This window comes from Diabrotica undecimpunctata, chromosome 4 (genome assembly GCF_040954645.1).
Source record: "Diabrotica undecimpunctata isolate CICGRU chromosome 4, icDiaUnde3, whole genome shotgun sequence".
NCBI lineage: Eukaryota > Metazoa > Arthropoda > Insecta > Coleoptera > Chrysomelidae > Diabrotica > Diabrotica undecimpunctata.
Window position 1 is genome coordinate 117,943,067 of NC_092806.1, and position 19,138 is coordinate 117,962,204.

Sequence of the window (19,138 nt, forward strand, 5' to 3'; positions counted from 1 at the left end):
TAATCCATACGTACTGGAGCTCTGGAAAAGCAATATTCTTTGAAAATAGTGTTACTGTTTTAATGAGGTTTTAATAATAGCACTGCAATCTATAATTGGCTTTATTTTATAAGTAGAATGTACATTAAATTAAAAACATTAAAAAAACAATGAAAGTTAAAAAACAAATACTATAAATCAAAGTTACCTATATCCAAACGTTACAAACCAAACTAGGTTCTATAATATTTTCAATATAACATCTTAATCTGATTTAGACTGCATGTTCTGTTTTATCTCAGCACAATGTACACATATTTGCTTTAAATGTCTTGGGCAAGTCCACTGATCACAGCTACTGCACCATTTTCTTGTGCTCTTTATTCCTTATTCGTCCACAAATATGACAACGCCCAAGGACCGAAGATCGAGTCCTCGAAACTTCTTTAGCAGTTTCCTTATTTATTTTTAAGAGAAATTTAATTTTTTCTTTTATTTCTGTTAATGTATGAGTGTTGTCTAGTCGCCTTAACATCAGTCGTTTTATTAACTCAAATGAAATGTCCTGAAGAAAAGTGCTTCTTGGGAGTGATGCAGTGATATTATTAGCCTTATACAGAGAAAATGCATTAATAATGCGTTTTTTCTTTCTTTCGAGTTTTCTCTGTTCTTTTTAGGCTCCTCGTCTAATTTTTTTCCATTTTTTCTTTTTCTATATTTCTTATCTGATGAAGTTAGAACAAAAGGAAGCTTTTGAGTTTGCTTCTTGCATACTAGGTAAGTCATAATTTATTTGTAGTATTTACAGGTATACTTTCAGAAATGGTGTTTCGGGTTTTTTTGAATAGATCTTCTTTAACCGTTTTGGGTTAAACACACTTGATTCAACTTGATTTGTATGGGTGGGACACACTTGATTCAACTTGATTTGTATGGTCTTCTATTCCTTGTATGTTGAAAATTTCATCATTCATTTCATCTCGATTTCAGGTATGTTTACAATTATTTCAGTATCATCTATTATTACAGGTATATCATTTATCTCGAAAATTACTTCACTTGTTTCTAAAACTTTTGCTTCTTCGTCTAAAACATTTTCTTGTTCGTGTTTTGAGAAATTTCTACTGCCAACTTTTCTGCAAATGCTGAAACGATTTATTTCAATATTTGGTAATTATTAGATTGAGTTTTACAATTATTTCGACATAGCTGTTTAATTTTGTCATTGCCAACTATTTCACAAAATTGTTTATAAGAAATTGCTGTACTTGGATCAATAAGTGTTGGCAAATGTTTGTGCTCACCCAGATTACCTTCAGTTTTAAATTCTTTCCCAAGATATTTTGAATAGTCAATTGCAGACGAATTTCAAGACAATATACCGCATTCCATAAACCCACTTCTGATAACATTTAGATTTAACATATCTATAGTAGATTTTAAAACTAAAGCAAACTGTACTTTTGTTTGTCATCGAATGCGATAGTCCGTGGACTAGTACACATTTCGATGCGCATCGCCCCGCCTCGAATTTTCCCATTGGCTCTTGACCTGGAAATCCCTATTTATCGCTCGAACAGCGCATATAAATATTGGCGATTTTCAGGTCAGAAAGGTCAGTCCCTCTCGGGGTCTCCGAGAGCTTAGTGCTCTCGGGGCTCTGCTCCTGTTCTATTTTCCTTACTCTGTGGCTGAGAGTTATTTTCAACTTTAACTTGGTGTTTTTATTTCGACAATCCTTTGTCATGTAAGAAAATATCTTGTCATTCTCAAGACAAGCCATCGGAAGACCACAACCTAATGTACCATAACCCGAAAATGGACTTAAGTAGAGGAGCTCTCGATAGTATATTCGAAGCCCTCTACAGAGCACCCGGAGACAACAGAAGGTGGTTAGACCCTTATTTGTTCCCCCGAGGTGACATGTTAACACTTTTTGGGGGTTGTCTCTCCTAAACTAAAGCACAGTTTTGTTCCAAAAAGTTTTTAGAGGCTTAAACGCAGCCACATGCGCTGGTTACATTAATCTCGTGGCATTGGGATATAAAGCTACCAAAATAATTTTCAAACCTCTATAAAGTTGACTTGTCTGTACAGTTAAATGGGTTCTATGCCCATCAACAAAAAGTATCACCGGACGTGTAATATTATTTTGATTTAATAGGGTAATGATTAAGGTTAAATGTATTTCCAATGTATTCGTAAAAGTTTTTGTTATCTATACAACCATTTTCTGTTAAACCAATACCCCACGAATTCAGCACAGCACTTGGTATATCATTAGGCAATCTTATGGGGATAAATTATCATCGGAGGTAAAAAAGAGGTAAAATAACTGGTAAGTTAACCTTTGGGTTAACATTTCTGGAACCTTACATAGCTAAAATCTCTTTATTTTTGGGACATAGGTAAATAAAAGCATGTCTCGTCTCCATTGAAGAACCTTGTTGGGTCTTGAAGAACGCCTTCAATTCCTTTTTTTTCTAGATAAGATTTTATGTAGTGAAACCATTTGGTAATGTCTCTTTGGTTAATGTTTGAACTTGCTGATGTCACTCCCTCTGAAGTTGGGATTGCGCTTTAAAAATGCAGATAGCCATGTTCTACCTGGTCTATTTTCAACAAATGGATTCACTCTAGGGTTACTCTCTAAAAATGTTTTAACGGAGTCTTTAATGTCGTCAACACGAACAGGAAATCCTCTCTTTTCACAATGAAAAATCCAGATTAAGTTGTTCCTCTTTATTCTTCGAAAGAAATGGATCTGGTCCATGCGTTATCTTATTGTGAAATTTTTCAATTTTACGGTAACTTATGGTAGCTCTGGAAATGTTGAAAATTCTTGAAGCTTCTCGCTCACTCATACCATTTTGAATTAACTCCAACGCTTTTTAAACATTATTTTTAGAATACTTTTTTTATAAGTGTTTTCAGTTTTAGATCGTTTTGGCATAGTTGCTAAAAATATATAATAATTAGTTATTGGCCAAACATAAAACACTAGTCATTAACATAGTATGTCAATTGATATATTGATAATTTCATGCATTAGTAGTTGGCCACCTTAAAATTTACGTTATTTGAATAAATAGTGCTGGATTCGTTATGCAATTTTGGACAGGACACACACTTTATTCTCACATAAACATAAAATATAAAGTAGGAATAGAATTTCAGTAGGTATATAGTACTTACCGGCTAACATAAGTTTCTCTAGATAAATAACAAAAATTCGCTTGCAAACTAACGGCACAGAATAGTGTCTCAATCAACGTCGAATACTAGCTAAAACATGGTGGTTACCTTGAAACTAGATGTGTCATACTCTAGCATACGTGATGCCAAACTTAAAAAAAGTAGTCAGATTTAACAAAATACCAACATTTTCCTAATTTTAATCAAAACATATTAAAGGCCAATAACTCACTCATGGCCAACAACTGATGCATTTACCTTATAAATGAACACATCTTTACCATTCAAAATACGAAGAATCAAACTAAAATTTAAATATTTGTTACAGGTACATTCCACAGCAAATAAATCCCGGCTATAAATTTAAACCGTTCATTCCCGAATTTATACCCGCTGTTGGAGACATTGACGCTTTCTTAAAAATTTATCCCCCAGAAACTACCATTGATGACGAGCCTTGTAAAGAAAAATTCGAGCACTTGGGATTAACCGTTTTGGATGAGCCGGCTAGTAACCAAAGTGATCCTGCAGTATTATACCTGCAACTTAAGGCTGCGTCAGGAAAGGCTGGAAGAAAAAATGATGAGAATGTGGTATTTATACATTTAATTTTGTATATGATTTCTTAATATATTCAATTTCTTTTTATTACGGACACAAAATTATGAAGTGAGAGTTTTTGTTGAAATTTAATTTTTTCTAAACTGTCTATTTAATTTTTATTTTACATTTTACTCTAGTATGAAGTATTAGGAAACTATTTTCAGGAAGGGATTTCTGCCTAGACTAATTGGCATGGCATGGATACAAATTATAAATCCCCATGATAGTGCATGGATAGTAGATTTCGCTCTAGTGTCTGTCGGTAAATATTTTAAATATTTATTTTTATGGATGGAAAAGGTTTCATTTCGTTAGAGCTTATCATGAGTTTGCTCTAAGGAAGCCAAGAGACAGAAAAAATATATTAGCGGATGGTGGTACGCTGTAATAAAATCAAACTAAACTGGGTGATCTTGATCACATCTTTTTTGAATATCCTAAGTTTCAACGACTAGCCTAAAAGTCTTTCTTGCTGGTTCCAAGCCCGGATAAACTAGGAGGGTTAAGCGGAAGGCCAACAACCTGCCCTTATAAAAAACAGTTTGTTATGAAAACTGCAAGTTTGCCTCGGAATCGAACAGATACATATAAAAAACGACAGCCGCAATGGAAACGGACTTTGAATGTTGGAACATGGAATGTTCTAATATAGTACCGGACGGGAGCATCTATACATGCAATAAAACAGTTAGAAATAGTGGGAAAGGACATTACGGCAATTCAAGAACTAAAATGGCTAGACACGGGAAACATAAAAATAAACAAGGCGGTCATTTTCTACAGTGGAAGCCAGACAGGAAAATACGAATTCGGCACAGGTTTCGTAGTACAAGAAGAATACCTGAACAGTATTGTAAGTTTCACGCCCATTAGTGAAAGACTTTGTTATATTAGACTGAAAAGAAAATGGTACAATATCTCAATTATATCCGCACATTCTCCGACAGAAGATAAAGACGAACATATTAAAGATTACTTCTATGAACAACTCGAAAGAACGCTTGAGAAAATCCCCAAACAAGACATGCAGATAATCGGTGGAGACTTCAACGCAAAATTGGCAAAGAACCTAATCTAAAACCGACAATAGGACAACACAGCCTCCACGATATCTCAAACGACAATGGACAAAGGCTCGTAGAGCTAGCATCAGCTAACAATATACTTGTAAAGTCTACTATGTTCCAACATAAAAACTTTCATACACAGACATGGGTGTCTAATGACCACTCCACGCGGAACCAAATTGACCACGTAATTATCGATGCTAGACATGGAAGTAATGTGCTGGATGTAAGAAGCCTCAGGGGAGCAGATGGAGATACAGACCATCACCTAGTAAGAGCAAAAATCAAGTTGAGAATATCTTCAGAGAAATTTAAGGCCAACGAAGCATTGGGACAGTGGAACATCGAGAAAATGCAAAATGAGGAAACCAGAGAAAATTACAAACAAGAAATTAAACAGCATCTAAATCCAGAGCAGAGCAATGATGTCGAAAGGCTGTAGCAACAAATGAAAAAATCAATTACGGAGTCAGCAGAACTAATAATAGGAAAAAGCAGGAAGAGAACAAGGAAATGGTTTGATAGACAATGTCAAGAAAAACTACACAACAGACAGATAAAGCGAAACATTATGCTTCAACAAGGATCAGAAACTCAGAACAGTACTCAGAAAAATGATGAATTAATGATAAATGAAATAGAGCTGCTCCAAACGTGGCAAGAATATTTCAAGACTTTACTAAACATACATGAAGAGGAAGAACATGGAGAAAATATAATTTTGGGGTGGACCTATCGGTAGAGGACCCCAAAATAGATGAAACATTGCAAGCAATTAACAAATTGAAGAACAGAGAAGCTCCAGGCTCTGACAATATACTCGCTGAATTCCTTAAGTACGGAGGAGAAACTCTACATAGACAAATACACAAACTAATAACACTTATATGGAACGAAGAGAAAATACCAACAAAATGGCACGAAAGTGTAATAATCCCCATCCATAAAAAGGGAGACAAAACCAAGTGCTCTAATTATAGAGGCATCTCCCTACTTAATACGGCATATAAAATCTTATCGAACATCCTATTAAGTAGGCTGACACCGTTTGTAGAAAATTTCATGGGGGAATACCAAGCCGGCTTCAGAAAACATAGATCGACCATAAATCAGATCTTTACTCTAAGACAGTTGCTTGAAAAAGGATGAGAATTCAATAGAACTATCCATATCCATAATCTCTTCATAGATTTCCGGCAAGCGTTCTTTAATGTTGTAAAATCCAACACGGGCCCCAAAAGTGCAGTGAACAGTATACTATGTAGTGAAGTAATCCGTCGGTTCAGCAGACTAAGACTTGTAAACCTCGTTAAAAACTTCAGAAAGGAAGTAGAAAGCTCGGTGCCCTAAATTCGTGGCTGATTAACCCAGCAACTAGGTAAGTTTGATATTAATTTTTTTAGTAATTTTTTTAGTAAACATTTCTCTCTTCAAATCGTAGTGTCCAGTATGCTTTTTCTGGTGAATATTTTCTAATGTTTTGTATTTTCAAAATTTTACGTTTATGTAGGTTCTTCAATAGAGACTTCGGAACTTTGACAGTTAGCGGCCATGTTGTTGCAGCTCTATCTATCAAATTGGCTGTCATTTATTTAGTCTGTTTTGCAAAATCACCATAAATTTATATAGTGCACAACAACACATTCAAATGATAATTTTGTTTTATTAAAATGGGTGTTCTGTTTGGGCAATATTCTGAGTGCGTTGCCCGCCCATTTAATGGTCTCCATGATCATCCTACCTAGAGGACTAAGCGCAGTCTGGTGGATCTCCGCCACAAGAACTCGGCTTTTCACAAACCAAAACTTGGAGAATTTTACATCGTACCTTGACCTAAACCAGAACAAAATTACTCTGAAGGTATTCGCTGAATCTGTCCTGGAAGGAATCGAAACTGACCCCAATTTTCATCGAAAAATCATCTTCAGCGATGAGGCCCACTTTTGGATGACAGTGTACGTCAACAAACAGAATTGTAGAATTTAGGACAATATCAATCCAAATGAGATCCAGAAACGTAGAATGCATCTAGAAAAAGTCACTGTTTAGTGTGGATTTTGGACTAGTGGCATCACTTATTCATATTTTGTTTATAACGACGTTGGCCAGCCTATCACCGTCAACGGCGAGCTCTATAGTTTGACGATGACCAACTTTTTTTGGCCTGAATTGGATGATATGAACGTCAACAATAGGTGGATTCAACAGATCAACTCTACGTGCCATACAACTAATTGGACAGTCTTCCACAAGCGATTTAAGCGGAAGGTCATCTCACATGTAGGGGATATAAACTATAATATGCAACATAAACATAATAATATAAAAATATATGAAAGACTAATTATTTGTTTATTTATTTTGAAAAATCAACACTATATGGGGACGAAGGCGTTGACATCGGTGAGCTTGTTGCTTCAGCTTTAGATCCAAAACACTGTGAACTTGCATGATAATCGTTATCTGAATCTAAAGAAGTGTGTGAATGTTGCTGAGAGGATGTCGAGCAATGAGTGAGTGGTACATGTTGTGAGGGGGTGTTCGTAAGGGACTGATTCGTTGTAAGGGTGCTAGATGGTACTGGTGGAAATGGAGAAAATTAATGTTAGTTTCTGTGTTGATTATACGGTTGAGGTATAGTGTTTGTTGGTTGAAAATATTGTTGGACTTGATGTTGTGAAAAGGAATGGCTGTGAAAGGATGGTTGTGAATAGAAAGAGTAACTGGGATGGGAACGCTAGTAGTTAGTGTCTACATTGGATTGTAGAGGATGGCCAGTGATCCTTTTTTTGTTGTTTATATTTGATATGGTTTGAAAAACCGCCATCTGGAACTCAAGTATTTCTTCTCCACTAAACTTGCTCAAATGGGGGAGCAAACTTTGAAAAAATGCCATGTTCGGGTCAGGTTTTTCAGGGGCTTTCAAATTTTTAACTCTACTTAATCCACTTGTTTGCGCTGCCTGGTTGCCGTCGGTTTTTTAAAAATTGAAGTGTTAGCTTTAGTTGAATATTTTGTCTTTCCGTTAGTTCAACTTCTTCAATTTCAATACCTCCTCCATTGTCATCGCCAGTGAAAATGTCAGAAGTCTCTCTTTCCATATACAGTTTCTTTAAAAATAGTAGTGAATCGTGGTATACATATGTCCGTTGTCTCTTTGCTGAAGAACCGGTTGACTTACCTTCTTTTGTCTTTTTTAACGATTTAGCAAAGGAATCTCTAATGTGAGTCCATCGTCGAATTACTTCTTCACCTAAAAAAAGGTGGAAATAAACGGTTGAGAAGAAAGTGTACAACTACCGGTAGTCCCGAGCCAGAAGATATGTTGAATGTGCTTTCAGAATACTTAATAATAAATGGCGAGTATTCCATCGACCACTGAATGTTCAACCAGAGTTTGCAACTGATGTAATAAAAGCATCTACAGTATTGCATAACTACGTTAGGGACAGAGACGGATACTTGGTTGAAGGTAATACATCGATCGTTGGACTTGAAGACATTCCTACCGATCCTACAACACGAGGAGGTCTGGCAGCTAACAACGTACGACACATTATGTGCCAGTATTTTATGTCAAGCGTTGGAAGCCTTCATTGGCAAATGGGTAAAATATAATTTATCTAAAACCTACATATTACTACAATATTACCTTTAGTCGGCCATATTATAGACTATAGCATTTACAGGGTGTTTCGCTTTTGTGTGTAATTTTTAATATTTAGGTTTATATTTAAAAAAGGTTATGAACTGAAAAACAAGAATTGTGTTTATTTTTTAACATTGAACCTGTAACTCAATAAAGAGACAATGTTTTGTGAATATTCGTTTGACTTTCGAACACTAAGCACAATATTCACACATATTATGGAACACCCTGTATATTCAACGTTAATTGCAACTATGTAAAATAAAATTTATTATAATATAGAATTTTAATTGTTGTTATCAGAAATATAAATAATTTTGCTGTACTTACCAAATGCGTTTTTTTCATTATCACCTAGGTCCTCAAATTCACTGTAAAGTGCACTACACACATCATTCCAAGCATTTCTCGTCAAGTTTCTATCCTTATATATTTTTATTGTTTTGTCCCAAAGAACGGGTCTCGCTTCAACCAATGTTATTAATATTCCACTATCAATTTTCTGATATCATATTCATATTCATCATCTACTTTAAACAGCCGCAAAGTGTAAATAAAAAATATACCAAACAACCCAACAAGGTACCTTCGTGCGACTGATTGACGATGACGAATGACCGTATCATGTTCATGTAAAAGGATGAATTAAGTCACGTATACCGCATGGTACAATGAATGAATACACAAGGTATGATACATAATGTTCCAAAATCGGTTCGCTTTCGCGCATGACGTTGTCAAGAACGCTTATTCCCGCAACATTTGAATGTAGTTGTATAGGAAAGACTTTTAATTTTAAGTTTTTTTTTTTATATAATTTGGCTAATTTAATTATAGTAATTATAAAGAGATGATAAAATTATGTTATTATAATATTTATCCTTTATAAAACAAGTTTTAATTATCTTTTATTACACGTAGATACAGGTTAATTAACTTATACTCCAGAGTTCGGTATTTCAGATGTTTAAAAAGATACAGAAAAGTGGTAATGAAGGTACACAAAATTTGTAAGTATATATACCTACTGAACTAAACACAAAATCAAAATAAATAATGAGAAAGTCAACTTTATTTATATCGAATGAGCTAGCTGGCCATCGAATATGAGTGTAGTAAGGTCACACAATATTGCACAACATTTAAAATGATATCTTTTGTAATATTCACACATAAAATTATCTTGGAATTGTTTATAATAATGATAACATTGTATATTTTAATAATGATAACATGATTTAACAAAGAAAAATATGTTATTTTGGAAGATGCTAAATTGATTACCTCCGAAACAGTTCTTATTGCAAATTCCATAGCAGGCTGAGGCTAGTTTCTCACTTAACAAATCGATATGAAAAAACCATTTAAGGTTTCATGACTAATAATTAATAAAAATAAAGATTTAGACTTACGTCGTTGACCTAGAAGTAGTAAGAAGCTGCTCAACATACTTTTTGGACTCTCTGTGTTCGCCTCCTTGTACGCGTTTCTGTTGGTTAAAAGGGTAGCCGATGTTAATTTAGGCAAATAAAGACTAGGTACTGCCTCAGGTTTGAGTTTTAGACCCTTTTTAGAAACGTAATTTAAAAGTTCCTGTTGTAGATTTCTTTGGTAATCTTCAGTTTTAAAATGTGTATACCAAATTCTTGCAGTATTACAATTAAAATTATCCTATCTACAACAAGACATAATCCACAGTTTTCTGGTCACACTATCTTTAGGAAATGTATGAAACCTAAAGATTTTATCTTCATTGTCACTATTGCAACAAGCAATTGCACAGCGTACTTTGAAAAAGGTACAAAACCAGATATACAATGGCAAATAAGAACTTTCAGTTTTACAAAAAAAAAAAATACTATACAGTATAAATAAACAGTAACTAAACACCATTTGTATAAAGACACATATGTAAGCATATGTCTAAATTATTTTTCTATTATAAAATAGATGACTCAGTCAGTATTGAGTTACTTTAAAATATATTTATTATCTCATAACTTGCAATTTGCAATAGACACCATTGATAACGGATATTATTGTTGAACTTTTGTTTTTATACAAGCTTTCTGTCTTGCCGGTGTAAAGTCGTCTGAAGTCTGTGTTTTGCGTTTGAACTAATTTGTGTCTTATTTTCATATTATTATATTGTTTGATAAGTAAATTTTGCATATAATAATCGGTAGGTTATAGTAACGTATATTTTTTATTTTACTAAATTTCATTATAACTCATCTAAAATACCATATTGAATTGTAAAACAGATTTTTCTTTATTGTACTCTATTTTGTTTTTATTTCAGTAAAACTGCTTGGAAGTGAGTGACAGTGAATCAGAATAAGCAAATCTACTACTATTTACCTATTCACAGTATTTCCTCTGCAGAAAATTTTTAAATTTCAAGGGATTTACATACAAAAAGAGTACTTATATTATTAGTATATGTATGAAAACAAAAATAAATATTTCGCCTGGATCTCTAGGATAAGTAAAGGTTTTACGCTACTGAAAATATATTTTTTATTCAATTATAACCAAAACAAAACATTTAAAAAAAATTAGATCATTTTTTAACCATAATTTCAAAATTAATGTGTACGTTAAGCTGTAATAATGGGTTCGAGGTGGTTCAGGCGATCTTAACTACGTCACTCTCCTGGGCCAGCTGTCAAAATGTCATGCGCAATATCATACCTTGTGTATTCATTATACCATGACCAAAGAATATAGACGCTTATACTGCCCTACTAAGAAAGAACCCCGTATCTCCAAAATTTGAAAAATTTGGGATATTTGCACCATATGAATAATTATGATTTATATAACATATTCACATAGAGAAAAACCCGTATTTTACATTTCTAAATATTTTATGACAGAAAATAGTTTCCCCGTAAACGCCAAAAATGACTATTATGCTTAGTAAATAAACCTGGCATTCAACGCTTCGTAGTAAAAACCTGGTATATGCTCAGCAGATACGGGTTTTTAACGTAGTATAAAACGATATGCGAGGTTTTTTTAAGGAATAGAGCAACACCGCTAATAGTTTCCATCACCGAGTGGAACTATCATTAAAGAAAAAGAAGAAAGTTTATGATTATCATAATTTCGTCGAGGCCGTTAAAACGTGTAATTTGAATCGTGTGGTGGTGAAAGAAATGGGAGTTTCCGATTTTCTTATCTGGAAAGACTTATCATCATAGTCAAAATTAAAGAAAACAGAGTCACGTATTTACCTTATCACTAGACTTAGGCAAATATGCAAATTGCATATTTTGCATATAATGCATAAAAAATGCAAAAATGTCCAATTTTGCATATTTTTATAAAAGTGAGCATAAAGTGCATATAATTTGAAAATTTGGTGTTAACTATATATTTTTATATTCAAACTTACAGATAGCATGAAAATGCAAATATTTAATTTTGTTTTATAATCACTTGGCATTCAAATTCTTGATATAGTAACTAATAAAAGACAGCGGCTTATAGTTTTGTCACGTTTTGTCCTGGAATTAAGGGTTTGTGTTTGCCAGTTTATGTCTCTAGGTAAAAATTTTTATTTTGACGGTCAGTTTCACTTGGTTTCACTTTTGTTGTAAAATTGGAGGCGTAAACAATGTGTATTTTTAATTGTGAATAATTATTGAGCTTTGAAAATGCCGAAAATAAGCAATGTTTCAACTTGGATAAAACCTTACAAAGAGCTATCTATGGATATGGATAAAGTTTATTGCTCATGTTGTGGCAAAACTGTAAGTACATACGTATTATTTTTTATTTTATTTTAAAAATTTACACGGTGGTACAAAGATTTTAAAATTGGAGATTATGTTTAAGAAAAGTACCGACACAACGCTAGTTCGCAATAAATCGATGTATTTTTTCTTTTTTCAAGCATTTTTTAAACTCCTTGCGATAAAAAATAGGATACCTATTTAAAATTCAAATCATTCAATAGTCTACTGAAAGGTCGTTAACATCTTAACAACTAAAACTAACTCATAACATCGTTACATATATATACCAAAAGTATTATTCTAGAATAATCCAAAGTAGTCCCACCTCTAATTCGCCTACGTGACCGGTTGTTTTCTCTCGCACTCGATACATCGCGAAAGTTCTCGAAGCGTTTTCGAGATGCAACCGTTACATGGGCCATGCCGAAAGCATGTTCGTAACAATATATATTGGACTTAATTAGGTGCTTTTAATTTATGCTCACAGTATTTTTTCTTTAAATGTAAACAGAAAAGACCAAGAGCCTCTTGTAAATATTTGGGGGTTCTTCTTTCTTGTACATACATTTCTTGACATTTTCCAGATTACTACACCGATTTTTATTTGATTTCATTTAAATATTTTAATTGGTATGCAAAAACGGTTCATTTTTAGTTTATTTCTACAATCTTAGATTTTAAAAATGGGTACAACTATAGAATATTTATATTCTTTTTTAGATTTTATCTGAAAAAAAATTTCAAATAGATCAGCATGTCAGAACCGCGAAACATTTAACTAAAAAAGTAAAAACCACATCCGGTGAAAAATATCTACCTTCAGTGTCCAAGTGCTTTCAGTCAAGTTCCAAAAAACAAACCAAACAAGAAATTTTTAACAAAGACTTGTGTCGTGTATTAGTATCTTCTAATATACCGCTTTCAAAATTATCTAATGAAAACTTTAGTTCTTTTTTAAAAAATGATTGCAAACAAAACATTCCCAGTGAACGAACTCTAAAGAGAAATAATGTCAAGTTGTTATACTCCTCAGTTATCCACAACATAAAAGCCGAAATAGGTAATAATTACTTTTACATAATGTGTGGACGAGACCACTGACTCGTCAGGAAGATACATTGTGCACTTTTTGATTAGTGTACTTAGCGATGAAACCTTTCCAAAATCGTATTTAATTTCCTGTAAGCAAGTGGAAAAAACCAACGCTTTAACAATATCACGGTTTCTACAAGAAGCATTAGCAAACTTTTTTCTTCCTGCTGCTGTGCCTAATGATAAATTATTCCTTATTTTATCTGATGCCGCACCATATGTGGTGAAAGCAGGACAAAATTTAAAAATATTTTATCCAAACTTAATACATGTCACTTGTTTAGCGCATGGAATAAACAGAGTTGCGGAGGAAGTAAGAAAATAATTGCCACTAGTTAACAGTTTAATAGCGAGCGTCAAAAAGGTATTCCTGAAATCACCTGTAAGAATACAATGTTACAGAGATATGCTTCCTGCTGTTCCACTGCCACCGCAACCCATTTTAACACGTTGGGGAATATGGTTGGAAGCAAGCTAATTTCTATGCTGATCATTTTGTTGATTAAAAAAAAAACAATTAACCATTTTACGGATGATAGTTGCCAATCTTTATTGGAAGCTAAGCAAGCCTTTCAAAATAACATCCTCTAACAGCAACTGTCATTCATAAAATCAAATTATAGTTTTGTCCAGAAAACTATAACTCAATTAGAATCCTCAAAATTATCATTGTTAGAGAGTAGTTTTAATAAAAGAATTTGAGTCTTTGTGTCAAAACGTTAAAGGTACTATAGGAAAGGAAATTTTTCAAAAATTTAAAGTAACCATGGAAAAACAGTGGTTACCAGGTTCTTTCTGAAGTAGTTCAAGTACTAGCTGGGACATTTTCCGAACCACTTAATTTAGAACCATCTATTAGAGTAAATTTGAAAAATGCCCCAGTTACATCAGTTGATGTCGAAAGAAGTTTTTCTATTTACAAATATATGTATTCAGATAGAAGCTATAAGTTTTTATTAGAAAATTTTGAACATCATTTAATAATCTATTGTTACCACAATTCAAAATAATATTTATATGTTAAAATAATTGTATATGTTATGTATTTATAATATTTAAGTATTTTGTAAATAAAAAAATATTGTAAATATTTTTTATTACATGCATATTTTCTAGATAAATATGCATATTTTGCATAAAACACTGCATATTTTTGCATAAAATACTGCATATTTATGCGCATATTTCATACTTTTTTATTTGCATATTTGCCTAAGTCTACTTATCACAAATTGTTAAAGTAATTGTGAAGAGAGAGAGCAAGATTTTACACGTTAAGATTGACGATAGCGAGGAGTTGATAGAGATGGACTTTTTGCAGGCCAGAGTGTTAAAATCTGGGATAAAGGACCCCACACCTGTGACGAAACCTTTTGGGATTGCTGAGAAGAGAAAAGAACAAATATTAAAAAACTTAGGTCAAATTATACCGGCGAACCGCCATCAATTATGGAAAGAATTGCCAACTTCCGATTAATAATAATTTTCATTTTGTATTTTTAAATAAACGTTTTTAGTAAATACTTATGTTTTATTCAACAAATGTTTATAAAAAATAATATTAAAATATTTAAATGTTTTGCCTTTCGAGACAGTTATATAAATTTTATAATAGTTACATAGTTAAAACCAAGATTAAGACAAATTTGGATAATACGTGGTTTTAGCTAAGTAAACTTGACATAATTCATTGCTTTGTTAGCCCGTATGTCGCATAACTAATGTCCATATGGTAATTTTGCAATTTTTTGTTTGAAAAAAGTTAACTACGATGCTACACACTCTACCCTAAATGATTTTGTGTTAATATTGTACCAAAAGTACAAGGGATTAAACAAAAATCTTTAAACGCGTTTTTCTCAAAACTCGCTATAGTGGAGATACGGGGTTCTTTCTAAATAAGGCAGTATAAGCGTCTATATTCTTTGATACTACTAGGGTCGTAAGCACAACACGGGCGCAGTGGCGCAGTCTATTTGTAGTGGCAGTGGACGGCCTGCACACGGCTATTGCTTGAGTCACTATTGGAATGTCATCGTGCGTTCAAACCATCGCACGTTCAAATTCTTAAGCTGGATTTATAGTTTGACGGACTGTAGACGTAGACGCACTGCAGACGTAACAAACGGACTGTAAAGATTATTTCAATTTATAAATCGACGGAGTGGAATTTTTTCGCATGAGTAGAAACAGTGGCTAGAGTTGGTAAACATGATACTATAATATCCTTTTATTATTAATTATTATTATTTTATAAATTCTTAACGTTTATTGTAACAAATAATCAACAAAATCAAAATTCGAATATGTTGATAAACAACTTTACAAAATGGTGGGCGTACCAGACAGTTCACTTTGGTTGACAGCACAAAATTCTTCCTTTTGATTGGCCAGACGCAAGTAACGCACTGTAAAAGATGAAAGTTGGCCAACTCTTCCGTTGCAGTGCGTTTCACTTACGTTCCGTCATGCGTTTACGTTCATTTATAAATAAGAGTACACAAAATTCTATGTTGACCTTTTTCCAGTGCGTCTACGTTTACAGTGCGTCAAACTATAAATCCAGCTTTAGTGTGTGAAAGGAGCGTTTAATAGACTCTTTCTTGTGGGATCTTTTAATTCACAAATTCAGCCAGATTTATGCGCCAAAGTAATTGAAAATGAGACATTTGGTATACGTGCAACCGTGCGAAGTCGCAGCGGTGCACGTTTAACGTGTGGTGGACATTTAAACAATGTTTTATTCCGTACACAATGGCATCGAAAACCCTTTCGAACCAATAAAAAATTTCGATATCTCACTTTGTTTTATTTAAATTTAAATATAGAAAACGATTTACCCTATATATCCTTGCGTTAAATCAATAAATACGTATTATTTAAATTAATTGAATTGTTTAATATTTTTTATTGTAGGTAGTAAAGAAGATAGAAAATATCGAGAAAAGTTCAAAAACTATTGAAAAATGGATAAAAGACATATCTGATTTACATAAAAGCAAATCTTCTGTTGTTGTTCGTTACTCTGAGTAAGTAGATTTATTATAGCTTTTTGTTTCTCTTAATACATAAACAATCAGTTTAATTTTTATACATCAATCATATTCCTCAATATCTTTTTTAAGTCCTGTGAGTATTTACAAAACTTTTTTGTGTAAACAGATTTAGTATCAAAATTTTATATTACGCATTTGGTCAACGAACGAAAGATAATTAAGACAAAGAACAAATAACAATTGTTTTCTGTTCTGTGGTTAAGATTTAATTTCAATACAGAACCCCACGATTCGCTTACACGTATTTTATCATTTTGGAATCCCCAGAGCGAACTTGTGGTAAGCTCTCTGAACGAAACAAAATCTTTCTGTCATATTAGCAATTATTTTAAAAATAATTTGCACCAGACGCTTCAGCGACATCCATTAAAACCTTCTTCTTCTTAAAGTGCCCTCTCCTCAATGGAGGTTGGCTACTACAATTTTAAAATCTTCTCTATCTTCAGCTGTTCTTATTAGCTGTTCAAAATTTAGCCCTGTCCATTGTCGGATGTTTCTGAGCCACGATAGTCTTTTCCTTCCTAGGCCTCTCTTTCCCTCGATTTTTCCTTTCACTATAAGTTTATCCAATTTTCCATTAAAACCGGTAGAACCCATTTAACACTCTATTGATACCGATTCAAACGCGGAAGGTTTTGGACTTCAACGCCATACATTTGGCTTTTTAATTTATAGGTATGTATATAAGAATACTGACGAAAATACTTTATATTGTGGAGGAACATAGAAGATAGGAGGTGGCAATATACCTTTTCCCTTCTCAGGACAAAGTGAAACTAAAACAAACTAAAGGTTTAAAGCACAAAAAGCCACCAGGTCAAGATAGGATAGGAGTTAGGCACATCGGAGTTAATAAAGATGTTATTTAAACATAAATCAGCAGTGTTATTGCCTATCTGTAACAATTTTCTAAGAAGACAAAAATTTTCAGATGACGTAAAATTAGCCAACCTGGTACTATTATTCAAGTGGGGAAGGTCAATGTAGGAGATAAATTCGTCTAGTCCAATTTGCTTGCTGGATACCCTGGGAAAAACATACGAAATACTCATAAAAAACAGATTACAAAAGGCTTTGGATGAAGGTAAACAAATATCGAAACAATAATTTGAATTTCAAATAGGAAACTCAGCAGTTAATGCAACAAAATAGGAGACTATCTGTCAAGCAGAAAAATAAAAGTAACCAGTAAAAAATGGTTGAAGACAACTGTAGACGGTTCCTCAGGGATCAATTTTCTGATCGGTAATATGGAACATAATGTATAATACGGTATTGGAGCTAAAGTTTCGGTAAAGGGTGAAAACAGTTGCTTTTGCAGATGATCTAGTCATCCCAATGGAAGATGATATTCGTATAATACAAATTGGGATCATAGAAAAGGGAAAGGCTCTGAAGAATGTATGCGTATGGGTTAAAAAAAATAAATTGGTGTTAGCGGCGGAGAAGACAGCGGTGGTCATACTAAAAGGAAAAAAAGAAGGACGGACTATGAAGTTCAATCTAGGAAGGGGTTGAAATTATACCGAAAAAAATGCATGCATGCAGTCAATTCAGGAAAGTTAAGAGCTGGTAAAAAAATAGAAAGGATTACACCAGCAAACATAATAAAGTCATAGCTGGCACAGAATACTTTAACATAACGGTAAAAACTATCACGGAAATTATAAAAAAAAACGTATAATATGATAGGATGCTACAAAATACCTAGGCAAAAATGAACTGAACAACAATGATAGTGGCAAAAACGACATACTCGAAGTTACACTCGACAAGAATCGTTTCTCTAGTATGCTGTAGGAGATATAGGTTTTTAGTGATAAGGTCAGGGTGGCATACTTCGCTAGTAAAGTACTTGAAGTCCCACACTACCCTCGAAAGTACAGGCGCTAAGGTCAATATGAGCGTCACCTCTTAAAAAAATTCAACGTCTAAACCGCAACTCTAGAACACGCATTAAATTCGTGTTTTATTATCCTTTGTATAATATTTATCACTATTATTTTTTGTCTTGCCTTAAAACTATAGTATTTTTAGAGGAAAAGCTTAAAATTATTTTTGGTTTTTAGACCAATGCCTGATTTAGACGACCTCATGCAGGAATGGCCTGAGGAGGTGGAAGCGGATCTTAAGAAACACGGATTTCCTACTCCAGATAACAAATCCTTGCAGGATTACATTAAAACCGTCTGTGGTACATTCCAGATACCTTTGGCGAAAAAGAAAGTACAATCATTGTATCTATTATTTTGTTTGTATGGGGCGATTAAGCAAACCCAATTGTATAAGACGACATCCAATGGAAACGACAAAGTCACTGACAGTAAAGAAGCTGACCAATTAGTTCTAGAATAAATTTTTTTAATAAATTAGTTATGTACAATATAACATTTTAATATTAAATAAATAAAAATTTGGTTTGATAATTCCACGTTGAAATAGAATTGAATGTTTTTTTTTTCGATTATGAAGGTGTAAGTGCCTCATAATACGATTCAAGAGGTCAGACATCCAACAAAGAATTTTACGTTCCTTATAAGAATGTTACATGACTCAGTGAGGAGAAAACAGCACTATTTTCAGCAAACGGCAGCACGAAAATGCGCCAGTACATTCATCGTATCTTGTGCAAACAACATTTTTTGGTTAAACACAACTCTTACAGTCCTCGTACAAACCCAATATATCACCCACCATTTACAAACAAAACTTTTTTCCTTTTCAATATTATTTGCAGATATATTTATGGAAAAT

At 33.3% G+C, this 19,138-nt stretch overlaps 1 protein-coding gene across 1 annotated transcript in view; it reads left to right on the forward strand.

The window, feature by feature from the left end:
- The window catches only part of LOC140439913 (intraflagellar transport protein 46 homolog), a 28,509-nt gene extending 9,719 nt beyond the window's left edge, over positions 1 to 18,790 (forward strand). Inside the window, exons 4-6 of the mRNA XM_072530083.1 lie at positions 3,503 to 3,767; positions 16,245 to 16,357; positions 18,454 to 18,790. Of these exons, the coding sequence (XP_072386184.1) occupies positions 3,503 to 3,767; positions 16,245 to 16,357; positions 18,454 to 18,739 (664 nt within the window). The 3' untranslated portion in view covers positions 18,740 to 18,790. The remainder of the gene's footprint in view (positions 1 to 3,502; positions 3,768 to 16,244; positions 16,358 to 18,453) is intronic.
- The last annotated feature ends 348 nt before the right edge of the window (positions 18,791 to 19,138 follow it).